Below are 13,606 nucleotides of genomic sequence, written 5' to 3'. Positions count from 1 at the left end.
GACTACCTAAAATACATTAGGACCCAGTCACACCTCCAGTTAGACCGCTCATGTCAGGGAGTGGATGGGTGACAGAACCCATTTCAATATATGTTGAGACTAAACTGAAACTTGTTTTGAGCAGAACTATAACTGTATTAAGAGTTACCAAACAATTTTTATCGGATTTATGTATTTTTCTTGACAATTGCCCTTATAAATCAGAGGTTGTATTAGTCACATTAGACATATGCACTCTTTTTACTGTTATTTCTAATTCTACAAGGATTGAGTTCATGAAAAGATTCTTGAGCAATAATGAGGAAATGGGCATTAGAGAAATAGATATTTGTTTATTTACAGAGATGGTCTTGGAGAATAATGTGTTTTTAATGGCAGGTGATTGTTATCGGCAGTGATCTGGCATAGCTATGGGCACATCTTGTGCCAATAGCTGTGCCAGTATTCTGTTAGCTCAGTGGGAACATCAATACATTTTACAAGGCAATGAGTTTTTCACATGTTTGCTTTTATAAATGTTCCATCAATTACGTGTTCTTGTTGTGGAGGAGGACCATAGAATGATTAAATGATTAGACTCATAGGTTAGTACTAAGCTAACTGCCCTTGCGAGACATTTTTAAGCCTAGCCATTTATCCCCTGTGAGATTCAAACCCTGTACCTTGTGTTTGTAAGGCAAACACCTTAACCATTCGGCCACCCTCCCAACCTTCTACTGCTACTTTTTTAAAATTTACGGTGAAGAGTTCACAGGAACAGAATTCCTAGGTATAAAAGAAACAAAGGGTATGACTTTTTTTTTTTTTTTTTTTTAGCACTAGTTTGTTTAGAAAAGAATGCTGTAGGAATTGTATGTTACACTGGCACAGAATGCACCCTCAGTTTATTTATAAGAGCATAGTCAAGAGTTAAAGTATAAGGATGTCTAGGTTAAATACTGAGCAGTGTGACTTTAATAATGACATCAGAACTCAAAGGGAGGAATTCTTACAAAAAGGCTATAAAGAAAGGGAAGTACTACATATGTTAATTGATATTACAGTATTGTGTGGTAATACAGCACAACCATAATTTTCAGCAAATGCATATGATAGATCTTCTGCAGCAAACCATGAAATGCTTGTACCTATTTCTTTATTTTATTCTAGTGACATTGGCAAAATTCGCCAAGTTGTTGAAAGGAAATGGCACATATTACCTACTGATAAGTTAAATATAGCTATAAGAATAATAAATATTTGAAGAGATTTGTATGTTACAACAGGACTAGACACCGGTATCTAGCTTAGATGAGAGAGGTACTTTCTTGTGTGGCACTTGCAATTTTTGTGGCTGCATTAGTTCAGAAGACATTTTTACCCACCCATCATTAGGTATTAGATTCACATTCAATTTGGTAACCAACTGTAACACCAAAGATATAGTTTACCTGGCTCAATGTGCATGATGTACGTCTTTCTATGTTGGAAAGACTAGTAGAACTGTCAAAGAAGGGATAAGGGAACACATTAGGCAAATAAGGGAAATGGATTAAACCAATGCTCTTGCTAGGCATATTATTCAGATGGGCCATACACATTCGTTTACTTTTATGGTAATAGAGAAGATGGATTTTTGGTTTAAAGATGGGTAATTACTTTAATAAAACTGAAGAAAGGGAATTACGATGGATCATTAAGTTGCAAGCAGATAGAGGCAATGGATTGAATGGTAAAGTTTGTTAAAAACCTGTCTTGCAATCAAGACAGTTATGGAGATGAGAATGTTGTCTTATCTGTGCTGTTCTATATGTGGTCATATGCCTTTAAGGCTATGAAATATTAATGTTGCTACATTGTATTCTTGCTCATTTAGTGTTAAACATGTGATTTGTTTCTGAGAGTTGACTCGTGGTTTTGACTACATTGGTTCTTTTATATATTGTGCAATTTTTTTAATGGTCTGAAGAAACAGCATTGTGCTGTGAAAGAGCTTACTGATCTTAAAGTTACCAGCTGTGTTACAGGACTTGTGGTTTTTATTTTGTGCTGTTTTTAAAAAGTAACAGTGTTATAAGTAGTAAATATAAAAATACAGGCTTTCATGAGTAATTGTTCTGGCTTAAAGTGCCAAATTCCACAAAACTGCAGTATTTTCCCTCTACTCAGCCAGAATTTGCAATTTACCAGTATTTATTTATTTATTCAACATTTGTTAACCAGGAAAGTCCGACTTGGAATGAAGCCAATTTTCAGCAGAGGCCCATTTATCCTGGACAAATAGTAAATTGGTGTCCCTGGCCAAAATAATTTACATCACGCAAAAGTGCAGAGAGCATAACAAAACAATTTTTGTAAGTGGACAGAGATTGTAGATGGATATGTTGTCTAGATAGTCTTTTGATGCAGGAACCTTTGGGACTGGTATAATTATGGAGTGTTTAAAGGCAGTGAACTCTTCTTTAGTAAGAGACAAATTGTTTGTGCGTGCGTGTGTGTGTGTGTGTGTGTGTGTGTGTGTGTGTGTGTGTGTGTGTGTGTGTGTGTGTGTGTGTGTGTGTGCATGCAAGTGGCTTTGCAATTTTTTTGACTACCAGTCTGAGTAGAATTGAGTGTAGTTTGCTGAATTTGTCATGTTTATCCATGACAGCAGAGTTCTTGCTTGGATAGGTAGCCTTAATTTATTACTGTAGAACTGCTACAATGTTGAAAATATCATACAGAGTGGAATACTCACACAGGTAACTCAAGTCCTCTCCATTTTCTACTATATTGCATCTGGTAGCATTGATTATTTTAACATGCATCTGTTGCTTTTAGGTGCTTAAGTAAGTGAACATGACCATGTCTACCAATTTGAAATGCTTATCCAAATAGTATTAATCAGCAAAAGAAGTTGCTTTCACTCTTCAGTGCTTCATTTAAGAAAGAAAAGCTGGTAAGCAATTTGCAGTAATACAAGTGGTTTATCTTCAGTCTAAAACACACACTCAGAAAATTAATTCCATGCTTTAAGTTAAAAAAATAGAGATTTTGCAAAAGTATTGTGCGCTAAAGGTAGAGCATTTATTTATTTTATTTTACATTTGTTTACAGGGAAAGTCCAACTGAACACACGTCCTTTTTCAGTGGAAGCCTGGGGAGAAAAGCTCCACATTGAACATCAGGAATACAGTACATCAGTAGTATACATAGTTCAAAGAAATTAAAATAATAGCTTAGACACAGTTTGGACAAGCAGTTATACATAAAGGCTAATTAATGGATTACTAAGTTTAGATAATACACACTAAGTTTTAACTAAAATCAATAAGATAACATAAAGTTGTACAAGATAACATTGTTGACTAGTACAACATTATTTGGGCTAACTGGTTAGAGTGGAGTGCTTCTATGCACAGTATTAATTTTTCTGCGCGAGTTGTTTCAGTAATGAGTAATACAAGCATGATAGCATATGTTTCACAGAAAGGTGAAACTCCATACTTTGAAAATAATAGGAATTTAAAGTGAGCAGTGGCTCTCACAACTTTGAAAGTCTGTGATAAGTACTTTTAAGTAAGGTGTCAGACTTGCATACAGTTCGCAGATGTGTGGCTGTATGTAGTTTATACAAGCTGGCTGCTGCATAATATCACAAGATTTCCTACAGTGGTGTCATTTCAGGGCCAGACTTTGTTGTGTGCAATTATCAGACTATTTTCAGTTACAAATCAGCCTAACAGTTCAAGAGTTTTAAAAACTTTGAGGGTCACTGTTTATGAATACTTTTGTATAAATGGATATACAGCCATCTAAGGTCTTTTGGCAGTGTGCCAACAGTTATCTAATTAAAATAAACAGACCTTTAACTTTTGAATGCACAGCTGCTTGATTTTCTTTTTTTTATTGCACTTTTCTTGAACAAATGTGATATGAAAAGGAAATAGTTTTCAGATTTTATTTTGAAACAGCAGTTACACAATTCTTTCATGTTCCTTTTGATAAAACCAAAATGTTTATTACCAGTACTTTAAGTGGTCATGTTTTTATTCTTTTAATCCAACTTCATCTGCTCTTCAGTCATTTCTTGAGGATGATGCAGTATTTCTTTCTGAAGTCTATATTTCCTTTATGATTATAAAACAGCAGTGAAATTCACTTTTTTTTGGAAGCTTCACTTTTTTAAAAAGTTCTAAGTTTTATTTCAGCATTCATGTTAAAACAGGGGCATGTGGCACACATCTTTGTTTCAGATATAATTATGTTTAGGGCTTTGTTTAATGTTGTATGCTTGGTTGCTTACCTCTGCCATATAAACCTTTGTTGCTCTAAATGTTGAATTTAGGAGAAATATGGGTACTTGCATATTATCACAACCACGGTTTTCTGCCAGCCCATTATTTGTATTATTGACTCCATCCATGCTATATACTGTATGCAGCCTAACTGGGGAATAATCACAAAAACAAAAATCCTCATAGCATAATATGTTGTATATATTAAATATTCCAGATTTATGCAGCTATAGCCAACCTGAATTAGATTCTCAATGGCAAATGTTACATGTTGTATTGTGCTGTGTACAGTTAGAGCACATTAATTTAGTGCCCAAGCCAACAATTTTTGACACATTCCTCACCCCATCCCAATGCCAGCCACAACACAGTCACAATCTAGTCATACCTGCAATACCGTCAGCCCAATGCCAGCCTCAGCCAACTGATAATCCTTTGTGAAATACCAAAATAAGTTGTCATGTATTGCTGCAGATCAGGTTCTGAGGACTGTATTTACAGCTTTTAAATTTAATAATAACTGCATTTGCATAAAAAAAATAAATGGCCTGGCAAGAAAACATGGCTGCGATCTCATTTAAATAAATATTGTGCCAGCGAGAAAATATCTCAGACAATCCTACTTAGTACTGTTAAATCAACTGCAAAACAGCAATGACTACTTTCTTAATAATTCAAATAACGTGCTGGTAAAAATGCGTGGTTGCAAAAACACAAATAACGGACTGCTGAGAAAGCGTGGCTGCGATAATACGCAAGTACCGAAAAATGTTAAGTTTTGTTCCTGTCATTGTTCTATTTAATCCCCTTCACCAAGAGAAGAACAGGAACATATCACTAGGTAAGTTACAGTTTCGGTGAAAGCCATTGTTATGAAAGAAAATCACAGAAACCGCTTTGTGTGACTCTGGAGTTTTCACTCTTCTCCACGTTGTGCGACATCAGAATAGGTGCATAAAAGTCCAGGGTGAGTAGGAAGTAATATATATATGTATATATATATATATATATATATATATATATATATATATATATATATATATATATATATATATATATATATATATATATATATATATATATATATATATATATATATATATATATATATATATATATATATATATATATATATATATATATATATATATATATATATATATATATATATATATATATATATATATATATATATATATATATATATATATATATATATATATATATATATATATATATATATATACATATATATATATATATATATATATATATATATATATATATATATATATATATATATATATATATATATATATATATATATATATATATATATATATATATATATATATATATATATATATATATATATATATACACACATATATATATATATATATATATATATATGTGTGTGTATATATATATATATATATATATATATATATATATATATATACATATATATGTATGTATATATATATATATATATATATATTTATATATATATATATATATATATATATATATATATATATATATATATATATATATATATGTATATATATATATATATATATATATATATATATATGTGTATATGTATATATATATATATATATATATATATATATATATATATATATATATATATATATAGCAAGTGATTTGAAGAACTGAATGTTTGAACTCCATACATCAAACAGTTAAAATACAGAAAAGTAATAATCAAGTAAGGAAAACACTTTCCTTTTCCAGTCAGTTAATCCTGTCACTAACTTCAGACTTAATTTGTTGGAATAATAGTATCAGTGTTTCAATAAGGGTTTTACTTATGTATGATGTAAGACTGGAGACAGAGGCACTATTAGCATGAGCATGTTTTAGTAAGATTGGCAGGGGCTTCCAACAATATCACGAACACACAGAAAATACACCTAACAACCTCTGCTTTAACCCAAACACTCACACACATTCCAGTTAACTATCCCCTAACCTAATCCTTGTGCTAACCATAACCCACACATACTTACATACACACACACTCCTTCCCCCTAGTCTCCAACCCACATTTACCTCTGAAGTCCCATTCATTTGATGGAATGCACATTTGACCTCTGCACATCCAGCAAGTGTTAAGGTAAACATTCAGTCAGATTTCGGCAACCCATATATTACTGTGTATGCATGTTCATATATGCACATGCACACACGTATATACATGCATTCATACGTATATGCAACGTGTGTATGTAAGCTATTCCCAGGAAAATAAGTAGGTCTGAGTTAATATTGAAAGCAAAGTTCAAATAAAAATGTACTATGTAATTGAGAGTCCATATGGCAATTACGTAATGTATCCAGCTGCTGTAAACGAAGTTATATTTTTAACTGTAGCATAATGTTGTGCATGTTAGTGCATTTTAAGAGGGCAGGTTTAGATTTACTTAGCTTACATTTCAATAGCATTAAGTAGCTGAAACACTAATATGAGATGCCTTTTTTGTGTCGTTTTTACTCCTCCTTGTCTTCCTTGCCTTAAAAGTGAGAAATAGACTACACTGTGAACACCTGGAGAGAAAATTAGGTTGCAATTAGATTTAAAAGGTTTTGGTCTAAGAGTTTAACTGCATTAATGTACAACAGACCAATGCATTTGTTTTCTTTTATTAGGTGTGAAATCGCTGAATTTACCAGCAGCTCTCGAGGGTTCAATCCAGAATGTTGAATTAAAATACTGCAGCACCTCTTTGGTCAGATGTGCCGCTGGGACTGTGGGATCCATAAAAATATGTGGCAAAGCCCCAGGTATGTGCAGCTGGACCATGTAAAACTATAGTGCCTGTGCAAAACTGGTTTTACTTATCACTCAGGAAAATATTTGAACAAGGCAATGTGTTGTTCTGTATCTCTATGTAGAATGTTTCTGTTATTACTCTCATTTGTGAATAAAGAATAATGGGGGTATTTATTTCTACTCAGGACAAAGGCAGATTAATTAAAAGCAAGATCCATTAAATTAGTGCGTAGTTTATATTTTAATTTTGACTGAAATAGGTGTCTAGGGCCCTTTGTTTTACATGCAGGAATGTATAGTAGGAGTACATATACCTTTGCAGCAACTGAACTTGAGCTAGGAGTTAATAAGGGTTATATAGTTCTTGTATTATGAGCAGCATGCTTGATTTTTGGTAATAAATGCAGTAAACTATTTTCATAATTTAATAAAAAGTATTTTTCGGCTTCACCCACTCCAACCATCAAATTCTTTCCTCACCCTTGTGACTAATTTGTTCCTTCAGTGATATACTAAAACACTGAGTAAAAAGTTCACACAGGAAAACCAGTTGGTTAAAAAACACAAAAAGAAAAATCTAGCAAAGCTAGTCTTTCCACTGTGTGATACCTTAAACCTCTTGCAGTGAACTACAGCCTGAGTACTGGCTTTGCCCCCACTGAGTGGAAAACGGCACCTGTTATCCCACTCCACAAGGGCGGCTCAGCAACAGACCCGGGTAACTGTAGGCCCATAAGTTTAACAAGCCTTGTCTGCAAGTCAGTGGGTTGCATCATCATGGATGTCATAAATAAGGATATAGGTGACCTCCAAACCCTGGATCTGTCCCAGTTTGTATTTTTCAAGGGCAGATTATGCCTGCTAAGCTTGATGGAATTCTTCAGAAATGTGACCAGAGCCATAGACAAGGGCAACGCTGTGCACACAGCCTATCTTAACTTTGCCAAGGCCTTTGACACTATCCCACATTCGGGTATCGTTGACAAACTAACCCAGTTGAATATTAACCTCCTATGTTGTCAGGTGGGTTGCAGACTGGCTCACAGAGTGACAATACTCAGTCAAAGTGGGAGACTTTACCACTACCAGCAGACCTGTCACCATTGGGGTTCAACAAGTGTCAGTGCTGGACCCCCTCTTGTTTGGCATATACTTCTTTGAAATCCAAGCCAAAATGGAGGGGCTGTGGCTAACTGAGTTTGAGGATGTCTGCAAATTACCTGCTGTCATTGAATCCCCTAGCAATGTCAGCGTACTCCAAAAAGGGCTTACACAGACCAGTGATTGGTGTCAAAACCATGGTCCTAAAATAAATTCTAAAAATTGCATCATCATTCCATTTGGTAGAAACAATGTTCATGCTGATTATAAAGAAAACAGTAATACCCTAAGTACCAATTCAGTAGTGAGACACCTGGGAACACAAGTTGACTGTGACCTCAGTTTTGACCACCATGCGTCTACTGTGGTGAGGAAGGCATTCTATGTCTTCACCTGATTAGCAAAGCATCGTCTCAAGAGCAAAAAAGTTTATAACTTCCCTGTACTCTTCCCTCATCAGACCTATCATTGAATATAATGCTCCCTTTAGTATGTACCTTACCAGACACCTGCAGCAACTTGAGAGACCTCAGAGATTTCTAACTAAGAAAATTCAGGGACTCAATGACATGTCTTATATGGACAGACTGAAGTCACTGTCACTGTATTCAGTAGCATATAGACTACTCAGAGGTGACTCATATCTGGTTTACAGGGCTATCTCTTACCCAAATCTAATGGCAATGCTGCACATCCGTAAGTCAAATGGGGCTAGAGTCACCTGTTCCATGGACCCTAGTCTAGCCTGCGACATAAACAGGACCTGCTGGAAAGACAGATTTATCTCTCAGAGGTTGCCACTCCTCTGGAATAGGCTTCCAATCTATATCAAGCAAAGCACCTCCATGACCCTGTTTAAGCGCAGCCTGGATGACTGGATGGGAAACTGTAAATTTCTGCCAGGGATTGCCAGGTTTCTCTCCTGGACATGGGTAGTCCTTGCTAGAAAAACCTTGGGCATAGATGATATCTCTGAACTAGTATTATATTGGGATGTAAAGGCTGGGCTTGTAAAGACCCTCGGGTCAGTATCCTAGTAACATCTTTTGAACCTATGAACACAGTAAGGCGTAAGGTTTATAGTGTTCTTATATTATGAGTAAATTAATTGATTTTTTGGTATTAGATTGTTATAAACTAAACAATCTCAAACTCCTTCCGTACTGTAATGACTCTTTGTTCTCTCAGTAATTGTCTATATCCATATTACCATTGAGGGGGGGGGGAGTAAACTGCTTCTGTAACTGGTTCAGATTTTTTGTTTTACACCTGACCCACAGTCTCATCCTATCCAGTGATGTCAGTGTGGACCTGTTTGAGGATAATTAGTGTATTTTCTCATATTTACAGCTATGCTGAAGTCCTCTGTATTCATGGTGGTCGGTTACCTTCACCCAGAAATCTACTTTCATTGCTCCCCAGGATAGGTGTGCTGATTTTTCCATCCTGCAACCACTTAGATGCTTCCTCAGTAGCCAGGTTTGCTAACTACCTTTTGTCTTTTAGGTCATAGTCAGAGCTCTGTCCATGTGAGTTATGGAACCAGTTCAAAAAAACTGTTGTATTTGCTGTACTTAAAAGACATCACACACAGTTTATTTAGATATTGCTGCATCTCTGTGAATGCCCATCTGAGTAGAACCAGTTTTCACTTGACGTGAGGAGATAAGCTCCAAACTGTTAATCATAATAAATTGCAGTTTGCCTGTGAAACATGTATGTTTACTGTGACAAGCATATCTTAATGGTATATGAAGCAAAATAGGCATTTATCTTGCAACAGTACTAAACTTTATCAAATACTGTAATAAAATTAAATGGTGGGTACATGATGTCCCCAACTATGGGCCAGTAATCAAGGAGCCTGAATCCTCACCACTGACACTGGAGAGAGGGACATTCACTTGGAATACAAATGGGATACACTCAGTATTTTCCCGATGCAGACCTCTCTGCATCAAGCACAATTTCCCTTAAGAGCACACAGGGAACACAGTCAGCCCAGGGTCTGGATTTCTTTATATCTGTCTCCCTCCAGGGCCTCAGTAAGCCTCCCCACTAGGACAGCTGTAGGGTTAAGTCCTCAACCAAGTCCTCCAGCAGTATCAATGTGAAAATATTGCTTCGTTTTCCTTTTCCAAGTAGCTGACACACACACGTGCGCGCACACACACACACACACACACACACACACACACACACACACACACACACACACTGTGAGATTTGATTTTCACACACACAATTGGTAAAGGGAGGCACAGATTTACCTGCTGTGCCCTCTTCTGTCCAGACTATAAGCGAAAAAAGCTGCTGCACAAAAGCAAAAAAAAAAAAAGAAAAAAGAAAAATGAAAAATAAAAAATGAAAAAAAAAAAATGTCTTTTGATCAAAGAGGATCTCCCGACTCCTACAAGACAGACAGTCTCACTGCAAGGGTGCACAAGGTAGTCCGGGACATGGGGAGGGGTGACAGGAGACCATTGTTTAGGCAGCATTGACTAGACAGTGCTAGGATGTGCAGGGGGCTTGCCAGCAGGGTTTGGGCAGGAAGGATCGGAGCAAGAGGATTAGATCAGGATGGGCGCTGGATCTCCAGTGGAGAGTATTTAGGTGGGTTTACTTTCGTTATTTGGGATGTATCAGGGTGTGTGTTTTAATTTTGTTTGTTTAATTGTATGGTGTTTGGTTAATTTATAATTTTTATTTGTATGTATTTTGTGCTTAGTTGCTTGTGTGTGTTTGTTGTGTATGTGTGCTGTGATTTGTGTTTTGTTTGTGTATTGTGCTTTTGCTTTTGTGTATTTTGTTGTATGTTTATTGTGCTTTGTGTTTTGTGTATGTTGTGCTTTTGGTGCTTATGTTTTGTTTGTTTGTGTGTTGTGCTGTGCTTGTGTGCTTTACTGTGTTTTGTGCTTATTTTTAGGTTTTGTGTGTGTATGTGTGTATTGTGCTACTGGTTTGTGTGTGTGTTGTGTGTGTTTTGTGTGTGTGTGTGTGTGTGTGTGGTTATAGCTGTAGTGTGTGTGTGTGTGTGTGTATGGTGTGTGTGTGTGTGTGTGTGTGTGTGTGTGTGTGTGTGTGTGTGTGTGTGTGTGTGTGTGTGTGTGGGTGGTAAAGTGAGGGAAAATTTCAGATTTTGGTCTGGAAAGGCCAAGTTTCTGTATGCACCCCATATGTCTGTGGTAATGACCCACCACAATTATAAAATTTCAGATTTTTGCCTCGTCAGATTATCGCCATATTGTCATCTATAATATGGTTTTGGTTTGATGGTGTCTGGTGTATTTGATGGTGCTGTTGTAGTGGTGTTTGTGTTTTTTGCTTTTGCAGTGGTTCTGATGTTTCATTCTTGGTTTCTCTTTGTAGGGTCTGTATTCTCTCCTGTGCTTTTGTGGGTCTTCTTTGTCTCCCTCTTATGTTATGTTGTCTATTTGTGTCATTATTTATTTGTTCAGACATTTTGAAATCTGTTAATTGCTTGATTAAACAAATGTGTTGAAAATTGTTTTGTAGAATTGACAGGCATTTAATTTAATTTTCAGAGTTTGATGCTTCAATTTTTTCCTTTTCTGTTTTATAGTCATCTGTGTTAGTTGTCTTGCTGGTTTTGCTGGTGGTCCTCTTTGATTCTTGGTACGTGGGTCTTCTGTGTGGAGTCTGCATCTCCATTGGTTTTGTGTGGATCCAAAGTTTGCCCCTGCCATTTTTGAAAGCTTGTTTGCAGTACAGATCTTTACTGACAGGCAATTTTTGGAATTCCATGGTAAAATTTTGACAGGCATTTTGAATTTGGGACTTCAGGTTTCTGGGCTGTATTCTTTGTGCCCCATCTGGCTTCTTTTGGTTGGATGCATCTCCTTGGCTTTGGCTGGTGGATGTTTTCTGGCCCTCTGTTTTTTTGTCTTGGATTCTGTGGCTTTGCCCTGCCTGTGTCTAGTGTTTGTGTGGATTTGCTCTGCCATTTTTCCTGTTTATGTCCTGTTGTCTTTGTTCCTGCGTCTTTGAAGAAAAGATTCACTTTTTCTGTTAATCATAATAGATTGACAGCTGAATGAACAGGCATTATAGTTATTTCTGAATTGATAATGTTTTATGGTACAATTGATGGTTTTCTGAGTCTATTCTGGTTTCACAACTATATGTTTTCTGGTGGTGTGGATTACCCGGGTGGCCTGTCTCTTTACAAAGACTTTGCTCTTGGTTTTGTTCATTTGGTTCTTGCGAAAATTGTTTTGGTTCTGTTTGCAGTAAAAAATTGACATTTTGAATTGTTTCGCTTCTCAATTTGAATGAATGTTTAAGATTTTGCAGATTTGATGGTGCAGTGGTAGTATTGTTGCACAGGCATTTGTAGTCTGGGGTTTTTCTGTTGCTGTTCTGGTTGGTGTGTTTCTTGGTTTGTGTCTCCTCTGTGTGTGTGTTGGATTTCCTTTGGTGCTTGTGTCTTTTACAAAGAGAGCGTCATTGCAGTCTTAATCTCCTCTTTTGTTTAATTTTATTGTTTCGTTGTGTCCAATTTTTGTCAGACTTCCATTTCGGCAGTCATTTTTCAGGTTTCTGAATTCTGAATGCTTAATTCTTTTGATGGTGCAGTTTGAGTAGTTTTGCCTTTCAGCTTTCTGGTTGTTTTCTTGGTTTGGTGGCTTCTGGTTGGGGGTGTGTCTCTGTGTGTTGTCTTCTCATTTGTTCTTGTTTTTTGCTCTGCACTTTGCACTTACATTTTACAGTAACAGTTCGCAGTATTAATCTCTCTGAAAAAAATTGTTTTGTTTTTGTTCTGAAAATTATAAAATTGAATTGCATTTGAATTTCAAACTTCTTGTTCTTACATATACATACAACCTTTTTTCTAGCAATTTTTTAGTTTTTATAAAGAATATTTTAAATTTGTCCCTATTTTTTTGGACTGTAATTCCCATTATTATTGCATTCAGGGGTTTTGTGCTAAGGTTGACAGCTATGGCAAGAACTGAATTCAGCATCACATTCATTTTCATTTTTTTTTGTGTTTTTTTGCAAATCATAAAAAAAATTTTTAAGAAATTAGAAAGTTAGAAAATGACAGACATTTGAGTTTCAGATTTTATACCCTTCAGAATAAAGACCTATTCTATTATCTTCTAAGCTTATTTTTATCAATATTTAAAGCAATATTTAAAAAGTGTCTTTGTTGTTGTTCTGTGTTGTTAAATTGCAGATTTCTTGCTCAGATTTTTGGCTCTTTCTGTTGATGGCTTCAGGGCCATCACAGTCAGTCAGAGCCATCAGATGAGATTTCAATGTTTTCACATTTGCACATGCAACTTTGCTCCCAGTGACTCCTTGTGCAAGGCAAGCAAGGCAAGGGAGCAGTTAGTGTGGATGGGATGGGGAGGACAAGTGGCAGTACTACTACAAGTACCTTTCATCTTTTTCATCTGTCCTAGAATGGTCTGGTTTCTTTTTT

The 13,606-nt window shown here is 35.7% G+C and overlaps 1 protein-coding gene across 1 annotated transcript in view; it reads left to right on the top strand.

Moving 5' to 3' along the window:
* VPS13B (vacuolar protein sorting 13 homolog B) overlaps positions 1 to 13,606 on the top strand; it is a 5,424,989-nt gene that overhangs the window by 1,400,256 nt on the left and 4,011,127 nt on the right. Inside the window, exon 18 of the mRNA XM_044065647.1 lies at positions 6,933 to 7,067. Within this exon, the coding sequence (XP_043921582.1) occupies positions 6,933 to 7,067 (135 nt within the window). The remainder of the gene's footprint in view (positions 1 to 6,932; positions 7,068 to 13,606) is intronic.

Source organism: Protopterus annectens, chromosome 3.part0 (assembly GCF_019279795.1).
Source record: "Protopterus annectens isolate FY-2018-M chromosome 3.part0, PAN1.0, whole genome shotgun sequence".
Taxonomy (NCBI): domain Eukaryota; kingdom Metazoa; phylum Chordata; order Ceratodontiformes; family Protopteridae; genus Protopterus; species Protopterus annectens.
Note: the sequence above shows the minus strand (reverse complement) of the source record. Positions and strands in the feature narration are given on the sequence as shown.